Raw genomic sequence first — 16,800 nt, 5'->3', positions numbered from 1 at the left:
TTTTTTTATTTTTTTTATTTTTTTAAGACGGAGTCTCACTGTCTCCCAGGCTGGAGTGCAGCGGCGCAATCTTGGCTCACTGCAAGCTCTGCCTCCTGGGTTCACGTCATTCTCCTACCTCAGCCTCCCAAGTAGCTGGGTTGACAGGCACCCACCACCACACTCGGCTAATTTTTTGTATTTTTAGTAGAGACAGGGTTTCACCGTGTTAGCCAGGATGGTCTCGATCTCCTGACCTCGTGATCCGCCCGCCTCAGCCTCCCGAAGTGCTGGGACTACAGGCTTGAGCCACCGCGTCCAGCCGGTTTTGGTTTTTGATGTCTTTGGGAATGACATTTTTTTAAATTGCATTTTTTTCTGATTGCTATTGATATACAGAAATAAAATAAAATTTTTGTATATTCCTCATATCTTGTGATCCTATTAAATTCACTGATTTTTCTAATAGTTTATCTTTGGATTCTTTATGATTTTCTATAGTCACAATATCATTAGTATTTCTTAAAATTGCTTTAGAGAATTGATCTGTAATACTCTAGAACTCATACAGCTAGAAAAAAACATTTTCATGTTAGACTAGTTCACATATAGAACTTTGATATGGTTTGGCTGGGTCTCCACCCAAATCTCATCTTCAACTGTAGTTCCCATAATCCCCACATGTTGTGGGAGGGACTCGGTGGGAGCTAATTGGTAATTGAATCAGGGGGGTGGGTCTTTCCCACGCTGTTCTCGTGATAGTGAATAAGTCTCATGAGATCTGATGGTTTTATAAAAGGCAATTTCCCTGCACACGCTCTCTTGCCTGCCACCACATAAGACGTACCTTTGTTCCTCCTTCATCTTCTGCCATGATTGTGAGGCCTCCCCAGCCATGTGGAACTGCAAGTCCATTAAACCTCTTCTTTTATAAATTACCCAGTCTCGGGTGTTTCTTCATGGCAGTATGAAAATGGACTAATAGAAACTTAGGATATTTGATTACAACTATTCATGTTAGATTAGAAAATCTGGACTATTGGCCTCATCACAAAATAATAGAAATGGCCCCTAATACACAAAGAACATGTTTATTTTCTTGGGAATTCAGAAAATACATATTCTGTGTGCCCTGCTGCTCCCTTATTCCCACCCACACCCAAACATATACATCAAGAGAATACTGTTTTTTTTTGGTTTGTTTTGTTTTTTGGAGGCAGCGTCTTACTCTGTCACCCAGACTGGAGTGCAATGGCATGATCTTGGCTCACTGCAACCTCTGCCTCTCAGGTTCAAGTGATTCTCGTGTCTCAGCCTCCTGAGTAGCTGGGATTACAGGCATGCACCACCACGCCCAGCTAAGTTTTGTATTTTTAGCAGAGACAAGATTTTTCCATGTTGGCCAGGCTGGTCTAAAACTCCTGACCTCAGTTGATCCACCTGCCTTGGCCTCTCAAAAGTGCTGGGATTACAGGTGTGAGCCACTGCACCTGGCCTAATACTGGCTTTCGGTCAAACTATATTTCCATGTCTATTCCTTTATCTTCAATTATGAAAGAAAATAAAAGGCTAGTTGAAGAGATATATTTTATTTCCCCTTGCTAACATTATATTCTTCAGATGATATCACTTTTAACAATATATCACTTAACATCTATGAGACCAAATTCTCCTTACTTTGTTCTCTCCCAAATTCTCCTCCTTCCTGGGGTTACCAGGAAGGTCCCAATGTACAGGCTAGCTAGGTCCTTGCTGCTGAAACTTTTCCTACATATAAAGAGATAGATACCAAGTTGGAACCAGGTCTTGTTTGGCTGCATGAGAAAGCAATGGAGACTGAAACCAGGCCCCATCCACCCATTGTTAGACCCAAAGAACTGACACAAAATGAAGGAGCAGAGCCTTTGGTTCTGTCTTCAGCAATATTTATTGGAAACAGCGATGCTTCCTGTGGTGAGAGTTTATACATTAAGCAGTAAGATTTGCCTTTCACTCCACATGATCCGCTACTGCAGGTGGCACATAGGAAGCAGCACGTTAAACCTCTGAAAGAGTCTGTACAGCTAGATAAATAGAACTCTGGATACCTAACAGGACTTTCATGACTGATACAAATAAAAAAAAACAAACAAACACTGATAAGCTTACACACAGCACTGTACACACAAAATGAAGATTATGGATAGAAGGGGCAGAAGTAAAAGTAGCGACTGAATTGGGAAAGGGTTTTGCATATGCAGCCATATACCTTAAACTGCTAAGCACAAAAATCATCTTTATTTGGTCCTCATTGAGGGCAGAATCTGCACAAATGATGTTCAAAGAACACAGGGTAAAAGTGGAAAGGAAAGGTATTTACTGTTTCTCAGTCTATGAACTAGTGGAAAAATGGTTACTAGTGTTTTCCTCCTCGTGTCTCTGTGCCAAATGGATTCATGAAACATGTAATTCACAAATAAAACTGATGAGATTTGTTCCCCCTTCCCTGTGCCCTTCAGAAATAGCCTAAATACATACAGAGTTTCTGTACAGCAAGAAATTTAAGCTTGGATACCAGATTTCTTCCCATTTCCTCATAATGGAGAATTTCTTTTCAGCCTCTCTCACAATAATGCTGATTAACTGTCTTACTGAAAAATAATTTGGAATTACCGCTCTGGCTTTAGTAGCAAGGAGGGAAGAAAACTGGCTATACCTCAGAAATAGCCGTAAGTGTGAAGAGCTGAGATGCCTGTTTGCAGAGAATGCTCTGAACCCACAATTAACACTTTCTATGGATGCATTAAGAGACAAATTCACTCAGATCAGGAGACAATTTGCTGGTGAGGGAAGGCTTACTTTGACAATTCCATGACTCACATATGTGGGAAGGGACAGTGTGAAAGCAAAAGCTTTCTCCTCTTTGCATGGAGAAATGCAAAAAGACCTTCAGATGGCCCCTGGGGTGATAGACAATATCTTCGGTGGGAAGGTTTTTCTGTGATGTGGCTCATGGTCATATTCTAAGAAACCACAGCCTCCTGAGAACTGTGTAAACAGCAGTTCTGTGACTACTGGCTGGTCTCAGATGATGTTTTAAAAAGCACATGCCATGCCCACGAGGCTAAGAGGATATCATCCATCACCATGACTCCTGTGGGAGCCCACAAGTCAACCAAATACACTTGGTGGGGCTGGATGACGTGGACCACTGCGGCCTGCACTTGGGATGTGTTATAAGCAGCATTACCAAAGCAGTGGTTAACCGTAACTATCTGAGTCAAGAGGAGGTGAGCCAGCCAGCATAACATCCTAATGGGGCAGGGCAACCAGAATTTCCACATAATTGATGGGGAAGAAGCCTGAATGGCCATGCAGCATCCCCTCATACCAGTTCTCATCAATTTGGTTAGTCAGTGTGATGATATCGCCCTCTTTAAATCCCAACTCCCCTTCATTTTCAGGTTCAAAGTCGTACAGAGCTCGGCAGCAGGGCTGATCCATTTGGACACCTGGGAGTAAGAGCAGGAGAGAAGAGAAGAACACACAAGGAGAAGGGGTATTTAACTCACAGAATCTGCTGCCTGCTGCACCCACCTGGCTTGCTGCTCCCCGTCTTTCCTCCCTCATTTCTCTTCCTGTTGAAGCTTCTTCTTGCTACAGGACCTCAGTGTCCACTGCATTGGGCATCTTGCCCTCTACCAGTCCTCAGAAGCTTTCTCAGACCTTTGGAAGTTGCTGTACATTCCTGTTTCTGTTTCCAGTATGAAAAACGGTCACAACTATTCTTGTGATACATACAACAGATTTCATTAAAGTTTGCCTTTGTGATAATGCCCAGAAATAGGAGGGACAATGATTTAAGAAGAATATATTGATTTAGGTTAATAACACAGCACGGCCTGAATTGTCTCATGTGAGCACTTTAAAATCTTTGCATATTTGAAAAACTATGGTTAATTACATGGAGAATGTTTTTGAGTAATAGTTTGGTTATCACTGTTTAAAATGATAATCCCAGCCTCTGGAAAACTGCTGTAATGTGGTAAAAACAGAATAATATAAAACACTGAGTTCAAGTTTTTACCTTCTGTGACCTTACACAGGGCACTTCACTCTCAGTTTCACTGTCTGAAATTGGATGTAACAGTAGGTAGGACTTACTTCACATTACTACTGTGGCTACTAAATGAGATTATGTAAAAAATATTATGTAATTTATACTTGGTAAACTGTTGCATATATAAAAATATGCAGTGCACTGGAGTTACGGCATACAAAAATAATGTACTCTACCTCGAGTAAAATAATGAAGGATGAAATCATATCTTAAGAGGGATCTATTCCAAATGACCCACTGCATTAATATTAGATGCATACACATGTAGATACAGACTCAGACAAGCGCACACAGCTCCCATGCCATCTAGGTGGCTGGAAAGGAAACAATGATTTAGAGAAAGAAGCAAATTACTGAGTCTCCAGATGAAAAGTGAAATATATGGCTGGTTTGCAGGCAGGGAGAAGCACAGCTATACACAATTTCTATGACTAGTCCTGGTGGCCAGCATCAGTAGCCACAGCTGCTTATGCCATGCCCAGAAGTGCTGAGCACAAAGGGCAGAGAGCGCCACCTGCTGGCTCACATCTTATTTTTTTTCTTAATAAGTCTGAGAGCATCTTATAAAAAGTTTTCTATCGTAGAACATCAAGCACTGGGGATACAGGAAAAATAAAAGAAAGCTGCCTATCTCTAACATACACATCCAGTATAAGACAGTTCCCACTTCAAACAAGCAAATGTGGAGGTTGAAAATGTCTCCAGCACAGGCTGTTGTGTAATCTGCATGTAGGGAGTGGAGTGCAAGCGTGACAAGGAAAAGAATGCTCTATTAGGTATGCATCGAAATTCCTGAGATAAAATATCATCTAGCTCTTATTATATCAACCCCAGTGCCACAGCATGATAAAGTGATCAGAGGTGAGGCACGGGAAAGAAAACCCAGCAAGTGTTGAGTTCCAAAATATCTTCTTCTGCAAATACATTTAACCATATGCTTCTGTGACTCAAGAAATCCAACTCATCAGCACATTTCTGGAGCCGCTTGCCGTCTGTGGGTTATATGTGAATGCATATGGGGACACACTGTCCAGGGACATTCATTGTCATATAGGCTGGATTCAGAGGGAACAGGAAGGAGAAAAGATGACTTAAGCAGACCAAACTGACAAGGAAAGACAATTTGCGACCACAAAGGAGAGTCAAAATAAAATGTGTTCATGTGTGCTGATGATTGAGACAGAAAGGGATATACAAAGAAAGTTTTATACAGAAGAATTAACAGGAAGGAAAGAAAAGGTAAATGAAAAAAGACAAAAGGATTCCTTTAACAGAGTTTCTACCTGACAAACCACTCCATAAGAAATCTATTACTGCATGTTTCCTATGCAGCCAGATTGGATTATTCCTAAAATTTCTGGAAGAGTGCCAATGGATATGCCAAGGCCTATGCAATAGGATCTGCAATCTCAGCTCCCTACCTGAAGGCTTGGGAGTGCCTGTGTGGGAGAGACCCCCATTGGGCTGAGTACTGTCTCCAGTTGGAAACTCCAGGCTCATTCGTGGTTTAGGTTGATATTCCCTTCTAGGCTGAGCTGAAGCCTGTCTTATTCTGCAGTAAAAAGAAAAGAGATGGGAAAGGTTATGTAGCCAGTTAAGTAAAAACAAAAGGAAATATAAAGATTGAGGAAATCCTTGGGTCACCCACCATGCTACCATGATGAACTGTGGGAAATCAAACAAGGACCCTTAGTTTTCTTGTGTGTGCATGTCTGAGATTTTGGTGATGTCCCTTTATGGGGCAATGTCCTCACTGTCTTCATTCTCTCTCTCAATCCCTCACTTCCTCTCTCATTTATTCAGAGTCCTTTATCCAAATATGCACTATGCTAGGTACCAGGAACACAAAAATGAATTAAAACACAGTTCTTGTACACAAAAGATAAATGCTTCAGGGGATGTATACCACATTCCCCATGATATTATTATGCACTGCATGCCTGTATGAAAACACCTCATGTATCCCATTAATATATACACCTATGTACCCACAATTTTTTCAGTTTTAAAAAAGATGCAAACAGATTACGGTCTGTAAGGGAGACAGAACACAAACAACTGACAACCATAAATTTTAGTAAGCACTGTCACAGATATCTACAAAGTGTCACAGAAACACAGGGATGTAGTTGGGGGTGAAGGTGGGAAGGAGTCTACCTCTCCATAAGGAAGGTGGAGGAGGTTTAAGGAAAGAACTAAAAGATACACAGAGGTTGTTTCCAGATGGAAATGTGAAAGGGACCTATTCCATTCAGAACATGAGAAGATTTGGATAGAGGGAAGGAGGAAATATACTGTGTGCTGTGAGAAGAATGAGCAGTTTGAGATACAGGGAGGAAGAAAGGAAAGAGGGAAGACAGAAGGAAATTGGAAAGGTATGGCCAATAATTGTCTTCTACACACCCCTAAATATTTTCCACGGTTTCAAGTATTCAATAAAGAAAGCATGTAAGAGATTTGCAAGAGAGGGTGAGGGTTTAGGGTATGGTAACCGTAGAATGATACTGACTTTGAACATATTTCAGAGGAAAGAAAGGGAAGTGCTCCCTTCATGCTCAAGAGACATTACAAAGACACATAACATTTATTTAGTATTTTGAAGTATATGGTTTTAAAACCTTTCTGGAGGCTTCAGCATTACATAAATTTCCACAAGGGTGCGCTGAAGGAAAATGCTCAATTAGACCACGAATCAAAGGAGATGCTGAGATGAGATCAGCTTGAGGGAAAACAATGAAAATAGGTGATGTTTTCAATGGTGTGGAATCGTCTGATTGGGGTCTTCATCACGCAGGCAGCCATGTGATCAGCTATGAGAGTCTAATCTGGCCATGTGGCCTAAGAAAAAAGCCTGCTGAGGTGACCCTTTGAGGTATACATGTTCAGCAAAATCACCCTGTTTAATCTGGCTAAATTAAAATAACACATATTATAACACAGGACCACTGCTATATAGCCACACAGGTTGTGCCACACACCTCCACGGAGCCACATTCACATGGTAGTTTCCTATTACTACAGCCCTACTGTGAGGTACATCGAACAAGGTGAAAGCAGCTCTCTCTGATGGCAGAGGACTTGACCACCATTCAGAGAAACACAAGATGTGAAAAGAAACAGCCTTTCAAACAGGTTATGGTTGGCTGTGAACTCCACTCGTACCACTGAGTGACCCTGGGCTAGTTACTTCACCTCTCTTAGCCTCAGTTTACTCATCTGTTAGTCAAGGCTAAAAATACTTAGGTTATAGGGCTGTTATAAGATTGATGATGATATGTATCCAGCATCCATTATCAGCAGTAGCATCCTGGTGTCCCACCTGTGGCAACCAAAATATAATCCAAGTATCGACCTCTCATAAACAGAAAATTAGATTCAACAAACAAAGCACAAGAAAAAACAAAATCAAAACAATCCACAAGGTGCCTCTGTAGGACAAGCAGGAATTCTGGCAGATGTTTGTCTCCAAATGTATTTTATGATTTCCATTTTATATATCATTTGTATATATCATTTTATAGCAATGAAATGCAAATATGAAATGCAGGGAACTGTAGAATACCTTTCTTCCAGTCTGACCGTGACTTGCTGCAGGATCTGGACTGCCTGCTTGTGGTACTCCAGCTGAGCTTGCACAAGTGCAGAAAGCTGGCTCACTTGTTCAATCTGTAGATCGATGGGAAAATTATGCCTTAGTTTCCATGTTACTATCCTTAAACAGCCACTACTGTTTCATACATACAACAGGTTGCGCTCAACACACAGACCCTGCTTGGTGGTGCTGATGACTATGTGATAAGCCAATTAAGATAGATAGTTCTGCAGGTTTCAAATCCATCAAGGATAAAAGAAAGCAACCTTATGCTTAGAATCATGCATATCAGTACCATGAGGAGAAGCAACACTGGTAACCCTCAGGAAGACCATAAAGCTCTAAAGAGTCTCATGCCTAGCTACAATCTTGTATTTGACTTCTTTTATTGATATAGAAAAGAAGGTATGCTGGCCAAAGGACTCTTCGTTCCCTATACTTTTCATGCTGTTAATATTAGTACTGTTAATAAAAATGTGACAATATCTCACATAATGTACCCGGAGAGGCGACATGGTATGACAGAAAAATCTTCTGTGCTCTCTGAGCCTCCTCTATAATGTAAAAGGGCTGAATCAAGTGACATCTTGAGTTCATTCCTGCTCTAATATTCTAAGCTTGATTTCTCTTGATTTTATGTTTCACATTACGATCCAGCTAGGTAGCAGCCTCCAAGTCAACAGAGGCAGTGTTGTCCCATGAATTTGGGGATGGGGAAGGGTGCTGTGTTGCAGCGAAGGAGCATTGTGATTTGGGTCACCCCTCATGCCCACAGTATTCCTCTCGAGGACTTAGGTGGGCACAAGTTGTTTTACATAAACGAACCTACATTGTCTCCAGGTGGGGGGAAAGTCTAGATATGTTCAACATGCCTCCTGTGCCACAGTCAGGAGTAAGGCAAGCAGGCAATGTGATGGTTAATTTTAGGTGACAACTTGACTAGATTAAGGGATCTCCAGATAGCTAGTAAAGCATTGTTTCTGGGTGTGTTTGGTAGGGTGTTTTCAGAGGAGACTGATATTCACTCAGTAGACTAAATAAGGAAGAGCTGCCCTTCCCTATGGGGTGGACACCATCCACTCAGCTCTGGACCCATACAGAACAAAAAGCAGAGGAAAGGCAAGTTTGTTCTCTCTCTTCTAAGAAAGGGACACCCATACGCTCCTGTCTTTGGATATCACAGCTCTAGGCTTTCTGGCCTTTGGACTCTGGGACTTGCACCAGTACTACTGATGCCTCGTGCTCCACAACTGAGTTCTCAAGCCTCTAGTGAATTTATACATAGATCATCAGAAATATCCTTTATCTTCCCACTATTGATAAGTGAGATGGTCCCTGACCGAACGATTTGGAGGCTTTATGATGGTGCAAAATTGATATGCGCTCAGTAGAAACCATACTTCAAGTACCCCCAACCATTCTGTTTTTTACTTTTAACGCACTATTCAATAAATTACACAATATATTCAAGACTTTAACCCCGTCGTAAGTTAAGGAGCAGCTGTACTTTAAGATTCACTAGCAGACAAGAATCTACTTAAATCAAACTACAGGAATGCAGAAAAAAACTTTTCTATTTCTCAGTCTACTTTATCACTTACAATTACTTAAAATAAATAACTATCTACTGAAGTTCTTACCACACTGTGTAATCAGATATTAATGCTTTTAAGGACTATGCCCTTTAACACATTAATGTGCCTTGATGATAAGATTAAACTGAAAACCACAGGAGAGTCCCTTACATCCATCTCCAAGAGATTGAACATGCTTGACTCAGCAATTTCCTTAGACTCATCAAATTTCTCTAGAGCTTGACGAAGCTCTTCATCTGGAATCTTGCCTTGTCGTTTCTTCTTATAATCAAAATCCAGGCGTCGACCCTCCAACTTCTTTAGATGATGCTGAAAAAGTCAAGGGCAGGAATAGGCTTTGAAAGGGCTTATGGAAAAGGCTTATTTGAGCTCACTTCTCCATCACGTCCGTTAACTTCCAAATTAAGATATGCTAAGTTTTAAAATATAACATCACCATCACCAGAGAAATAAGGAAACATGCATCAATGGGGCCAATGCTTTCAAAGGTTAAATACGGGAGAATATCTTTTAAAATAATTAAGAATAAAAGATAAATTGTAGGAAATATCAGTGCCCTTTATTTTCTGGCCTTTCCAGGCCAAAGCCAAGCTGGACTAAGTCTTTCCAGCCCATGACAGAAACAGAGAAGGAATGCACATGCCCTACACACACTGAAAGGACACACTCACAGGCCCCACAGGCCCTGTCTTCAAGAGAAATGGTATCTCATGAGAAGCCAGAGGAAAAACACTTTCCTTGAAGTTAAGTGAGACAGAAAAGGCATTCTTGCTTTTCAAATCATCCAGTCTATTAGAATCACCTAGGCTGCTTATTACAAATTTGGATTCCTGATCTCTTGAATCAGTATCTAGGGCTGGGGCCTAGAAATCTTAACACTTGCCCCAGCTGACTGATGCAGCTTTCAGGGAACCAGTGATATAGTTTAAGCCTCCAACTTGACATATAATTGAGCTCAAGAACAAAATCTCACTTGGAAGGGACCTTCGAAGGGATTATACCTAATGCTCCATGCCGAGCTGCAATCCCCTCCTTGCACCATCCCTAGTAGATGGCTGCCCAGGCTCCACCCATCATCTCTAGTGACCAGGTAGCAAAGCAGTTTTTCAAAGCTAAAAGTTTTTTTTTTTCCCTGATAGCTAGTCTTTCACTACTAATGGATGAAGGAAAATCCTGGATTTTCCCTTATTACTAGGTATGTATGGAGCAGAATGAAAGGAAATGAAAACCAAGTAAGGAGTGGCTAAAAACAAATGAAAAGGAAAGGAGGACGAAAAATATTCTAGACCTTCCCTCACACTGCATCCCCTGCCCCCTAGTCCATACCTTGATCCCAACTAAATGCTCATTTGGAAGGAACCTTATTTTTTAAACATTTGAACTTACAGTCAGCTACAGGGTACAGCACTGGAGTCAGAGTTACATTTTGGATTTAGGGTGAGTCTGTCACTTACTAACTCTATAATCTTGAGCAAATGGTACTGTTAAAGGAGATTTAAGCTAGAATAAGGAGAAGGAGGAGGCCTTAGTTCAAGTTATGGCAATCCATTTTACACCCAACCAAGTTTCAAAAAAGCTCAACAAATATTTGTTAGATAAAAAAAAGTAAGCAAACATTCCACACTCAAAGACATATGAACTTTATTTGTTACAAACAGCTCAACTGCTCTACATGTTTTAGAAAGAGGCTAGTTGGTATTCTTCCTCAATCCTAACAACCATTATGAAAATATTAATATAAAAACATACGCATGCATCTAATTTCTGGACTTGGAAAAAAATAAAAAATTTAAAAATGTGCTTATAGAGTGATAGAATAACTATTTATTTAAGCTAACAACTAGTACAACTAACATTTTAGTGGATGAAATCCGCTCAGCAAACCACAGAATAATTAATAAAACTGTGTATTCTCAGGGAAATAATATCCTCTGGAGAAAAGGTCTGAAAAAACTATTCAATCTGAAAATCAAACATAGAGAAGTCAGAGACACCCCTCATGAGTGGCACAGTCATAATAGGCTGAAAAGGTATCACATTTCTAGTTCCTCTCATTTTGTCTTACTGGGTTGTTTTGTAATTAACGTGCCCAGAGCTGACAACATGCAGGGTAAGCTAAAAAATGTTTTCTACAGAAAAAAGGCATCTGCATCTGTATGATTTCAACTGCCCACTTTCTAGAAGACTCATTGTACATACTTGAATTTCCCTAAGATCTTTGTCATGAAGATTCTGAAGAGGGTCAATGAAGTTCTGCTTCACTTCTATGTCCAAAGAGTCTTTGACTTCCGACAGTTCCCGCATGGCCTCCCCGACCTCACCAAGCGCTGGGCCTAGGAGAGAACAAAGCTCTTTCATGTTACAGAATAAAGATGAAATGCGCTCGCAGTAACACGGCCCTTCACAGATGAAAACCCAAAGGATTACCACTTGTCTTCTAAAGACAACAACAGACAAGAGAGAACAGGTATCTTCAGTTCACTCCCGGCAACAGACTCAATGCACCCTAAGAGGGTAAATACCTCTCATCAAGAATTTAACAGTTACTTTTTCCTTTATAAAGCAGTTTAGGAGGCTCCCTGCCCTCTCTTGTAAGTACCAGTTTTCCCTAATATGTAACTAGCTTAAGGCCAATCTGATTAGCAGAAGTAAGTACCAGAAATAGCAGGGTTCAACCAGGAAGGAGATTCCACATCACAAGGGGGTGAAACAAGAAGATGTTGGGTGTGGTAGCTGAGTGTTGGGGGAGACAGGGTGAAGGAATAAATCATGTCTCACCTTGGGCAGTAACTAGGTACCATATACAAGTGAACAAAGATCTATGAAAAAGCCCATGAGGCAGGGCTTTGAATCATGCTGACTGTGTCTGCTCACTCTGCTTCAATACTCAATGACTGCCAGAAATACCCAACAGAGTGTTGAGGAGGCATCTGGATATGTCAATCAAAGCTGTTGCGAAGACTGAGGTCTTATGGGGGGCAGCGGTTGGGGGAAGAAAGCTTGTAAGATAAATCACATTAGAGCGAATGAAATAATTCTGAAAACAAGTTTTTGGCCCATGTATATAAGATCTAAAATTGAAAACCAAAATATAAAATGATTTATCCCATTTCCTACAGAATTTCTTACCAGCACCAAAATCCCCATGGAAAATGAAAGAATTACAATGTGAGGAAGCACTTGTTACCAAAGTTGCAATCATCTCCAAGCTCTCTTCCAAATTTGAGCATGGCCTCTGCCAGCAGTGCCTCTGCCTGGGGATAGCCTGGCCCCTTCTCCTGGCCACGGATTTTTGACATGGTGTTGATCATGCTGAGCTTAGCTCTGGAAGCTGAAGGTGAAGAGAGAACAAGCTTTCAGAGGAGGCAATGTGACACAGCGGAACAGGGCTGGATGGAGGATCAGGTCTCAAAGCGGCCTACAAAGTAGCTCAACTACTGGTAAGTGTACCCTCAGTACGCTCCAGTGTTCTCTCCATCAGTCAGTCTAATCAATCACTTTTTTAAAGCACTAAGCTCTCCCTTTCCCTTAAGATCTTATAATGAATTACAGCAACACTGTTCTGGGTGAAGCAGGATTACAGGCTCAAATTGTATCGCTGTGTGCCCTTCCCCACCCTCCCTTACATTGTGGTGGCCCCTGCAGTGACTGGAGAGCTGGGTGCTTCCATGGAGAGCTTTTTAGAAACTCTCAGATTATGTGATGACCTCTAAATTTTACTCTGGTTTTATAGTTCAATTCTAGGAGTCTAAGGATTAAAGTAAGGAACCAACGGTAAATTCTTGCAGAGTGGGCCTTATGCCTTGTTTCACTTATACCATGTATGAAATAGAACTATTTTCATAATCATTTCTCAACTAAGATTCTGATGGTAAACAAACCCACGAAGAGCAAAAATACTGTGTTCATTTAAAAGACTTAATCACTTATCTAGCACATAACTAGAGAAAATTAGTTTTGTGCCTCAAAGAGAACATTTCAATTTCTGTTTCTTTGCTTTTGTTTTTATAAAAGAAGTTGCCTAGAAAGCAATTCCAGTTTTAGCGGCAAAAACAGCTTTATTAAAAAAACTGTTAAAGCCTATGACTTAATTGATGCTAGGATAGCTAGGTTCCTCAGGTTCATAATTAAAGTTGGGATTACACATTAACCTAGGACTATATCCCAAATCCCATCTTCATGGAAACCCCAGATAGAATCACAGCTTAAGGTACTTCCAGCATTCAGTGGCTGACAATCTTGAACATTTATTTCACGAGGCTTTCATTCAAACTTTGAGTCTTAGAGGCACTGAATAGAGATGAGAAAAGTTATCAGGAGAGGATATCCTGCAACCCTGTCCCATGGATATTATAATGAGCAAGACAGTTGTGGTTCCCACTTTCACAAAGTTTATAATGAACTGAGGTTAGAGTCTATTTGAAAATTAATTGGAGTGAAGTACATATACCAAGTGCCATGATGGGGGATTGAGAAGAGTCCCAGATATACGGCACTGTCCTCGTCTGTGGGGAAGGGGCATTGCAAAGGATTCCTAGAGGGAAGTATCTTTTAGAACCAAACAGTATGTAGCAATTAGGCTAACAGCACATGTAAAGGCTAGTGGTGACTGGAAAAATAAAAAATTTACTTCTTATGTGCTTTTTCATATAAATGGGATCATATATTAAATTTGAAAAATAGAAAATGCAGGCTAAGTGTGGTGGCTCATGCCTACAATCCCAGCATCTTGGGTGCCCAAGGCAGGAAGATAATTTGAGGACAGGAGTTTGAGACCAGCAAGGCAACATAGCAAGACCCTACTTCTACAAAAAAATTTAAAAGTTAGCAGGGCATGGTGGTGCCCACCTGAAGTCTCAATTACCAGGGAGGCTGACATGGAAAGATTGCTCAAGGCCAGGAGTTTGAGGCTGTAGTGAGCTATAATGGTACCACTCCACTCTTGGTGACACAGCAAGGCCCTGTTTCTTTTTAAAAAAGAGAATATGCCACAGAATCATTTTTAAGGGGACGATATCATTATTTTCTGCAGTCAGTCACATCAGAGATCCAGGAAGGACATAATCCTGGCCCTCAAGGTGCCCACAATATAGTGAGGAGTAAGATAAACAGTGGCAACAAGTATGATAAATATTATCATGGCTGATATCATGGTACTAGGGGGACAATGACAGCATGAATAAAATGAAAAGAGTGCAAATAAACTAAGCAAACATCTAAAACGTACAGAATGAAGAGAAGGAAAGGAGAAACAGAGTAATGAAACCACACATGAGTTAATCCCTACAAATCCTATTCAGGCCATTTTACATTTAAGGATGTATGCCTTTTATAAAAGCTGGATGTGGTTTAAGTGCTTATATCTTGGCTCTAATAAGGGCTGTCTCCAGGTAAGTAATTCTAAATAGTTTAATACATTGTGGCTGATTTTCAAATACATCATTTTGAATGTTGTTCAATTATGAAGAGCTTTATTATTTTACTAAGAATATCTTGGGTATGCTCTATATTTTCATGAGAAGGAGGAGGAAAGCCATTTTCTACTAGCTTATCTACTTCAAATGATAAAAAAGCCTATTAATCCACATATCTGAAGAGACTAGCTTTTAAATTCATTCACAAATTTATTACATATTAAGAATCTTGGGTTAATGAAACTTCTGTGCTATTAAAAATATCATCAGACCTCTGAATTAACCATCTTTAAATGTTAACGTAATTGTCTTTAAATGATTGTTTAAAGCAGTACTTTAATAAACTGAGAGTGAGCTTGGAAAATACAAATTTAAAGCACTCAAATTCCTATTATCTATTCTCAGCCTGGATTTCTTTACCAAGTTGTATGTGCCCTTAGAGATCTATGTCCCTTCTCTTCTAAAGAAACCTAACTCCTCTCCTTCAAACTTCTATGCATCTACTTCTAGGTGATTCCCAGAAGGAAATTTATCGGGTGAACTAAAACAGCAGGAAGTAAAATTAGAATGACCATAAAAGGTTGACCTATTCCCAAAAGGGCCCCACTGTTTTGTCCTCTGTTAAAATGAGTAGTTTGTTTTTTGACCTTAAAATTGATGCCATCTTTTAAGGAAGACAAATGGGGGCAGCTGAGGCTCAATCTTAACTCCCAACTCTAAACCATCATCTGTAGCATCCCTGACAAGCTTTCTAATTCTGGTAACAGCCAAAGGGAGGTCTAAGCTGTGCTGAGAATAAAACGGAAACTCTGCTAGCCCTGCCTGAGTTATTTCCTCTGACCTGAAAGCAGTGTCCATGTGAGTCACCGCCGATCTGTCCTACAGCTGCTTACCTAGTGTGGCAGCTAGCTGAGGATGCTAAAAACTCAGTACTTCTGCTAAATCTTAGCTTTTATTTCCTAATCCAAACAAACAAACAAACAAACAGGAAAACCATTAGGTCTTGCTTTCCATGGAAAACAGCAGAGTCCATTAAAATGAACATTAGCTTTGAGCTCATACAGACATAGCTAAAAATCCAGACTCTAAATCTTGCTAGTTAGCTGTGAATCCCTGAGAAATCTCTCATTCGTAAGACTGTTATCAGTGTTCAATGATAAACAGCAAAAACCAGCACAGACAACACAACAGGCACTGGATACTGGGGAAAATATTCTTTCTTTCCTCCTTCCAGACTCTCCTGTCTATGAGTGTGTGTTCTGGAATGCTCTACTGACAACTTGCTTACACAGGGAACTGCATTGCCCTGAGTCCCTTCCTTGCGTGTTTCCATAGACAAAAGTCAGAATTGGTCCAAAGTGAGGCTGTGAAAGATGTGGGAGGTGAAGTAGAAGCAGCAGCCCTAATACTATGAAGGCTGGCGTTAGTGAGAGGGGGTGACAGAAAGATGCACAGGTGCCCGTGGGTTCCAGTTTTTCCTTGCTCTTCCCCACTGTGGGCTGAATCACTTCATTTAAACATTTTAATTTTTTATAAAATGCTTCTGTACACATCATTTTTTCAAACCCTTAGGTAAAGCTTTCCTGTTCAAAAGTACCATGACTGCCCACTGTGCTCTGGAACGGCACTAGAGGCTGCTGATACAATCTGGTCACACCACTCACTCTGTGGTCTCACAGGATGGTTTGAGAGAACATGTCTCCTTGGCACCAGGCCTGCTTTTCCCTCACACTAATTAAATGTTAAGGATTCTAAGGCTACCACTGAGTCTTTTCATTTCTCCTGACTCTATTTCGTAAAGTACAGAAGAGTACAGTTCCACTTCTCAGGTAGGCTAAAAAGCTATATGGTTTGCCATCATTCACTCCAATCTTCCCTTAGGAATCCGGCTCTTTGGAAGCACTTCCTTCTTAAATTGTGCCATGAAAATCTGCTTTGGCCGGGCGCGGTGGCTCAAGCCTGTAATCCCAGCACTTTGGGAGGCCGAGATGGGCGGATCACGAGGTCAGGAGATCAAGAGCACCCTGCCTAACATGGTGAAACCCTGTCTCTACTAAAAAATACAAAAAACTATCCGGGCGTGGTGGCAGGCGCCTGTAGTCCCAGCTACTCGGAAGCTGA

The 16,800-nt window shown here is 40.8% G+C and overlaps 1 protein-coding gene across 1 annotated transcript in view; it reads right to left on the bottom strand.

Annotated features, from left to right (window-relative positions):
- Positions 1 to 1,887: 1,887 nt before the first annotated feature.
- SH3GL2 (SH3 domain containing GRB2 like 2, endophilin A1) overlaps positions 1,888 to 16,800 on the bottom strand; it is a 41,080-nt gene continuing 26,167 nt past the window's right edge. Inside the window, exons 2-7 of the mRNA XM_017890112.1 lie at positions 12,453 to 12,596; positions 11,465 to 11,598; positions 9,416 to 9,574; positions 7,641 to 7,744; positions 5,500 to 5,630; positions 1,888 to 3,470 (exon numbers count right to left, since the gene is read on the bottom strand). Of these exons, the coding sequence (XP_017745601.1) occupies positions 3,271 to 3,470; positions 5,500 to 5,630; positions 7,641 to 7,744; positions 9,416 to 9,574; positions 11,465 to 11,598; positions 12,453 to 12,596 (872 nt within the window). The 3' untranslated portion in view covers positions 1,888 to 3,270. The remainder of the gene's footprint in view (positions 3,471 to 5,499; positions 5,631 to 7,640; positions 7,745 to 9,415; positions 9,575 to 11,464; positions 11,599 to 12,452; positions 12,597 to 16,800) is intronic.

The sequence above is a fragment of the Rhinopithecus bieti genome, unplaced genomic scaffold (genome assembly GCF_001698545.2).
Source record: "Rhinopithecus bieti isolate Rb0 unplaced genomic scaffold, ASM169854v2 scaffold_17667, whole genome shotgun sequence".
NCBI lineage: Eukaryota > Metazoa > Chordata > Mammalia > Primates > Cercopithecidae > Rhinopithecus > Rhinopithecus bieti.
Note: the sequence above shows the minus strand (reverse complement) of the source record. Positions and strands in the feature narration are given on the sequence as shown.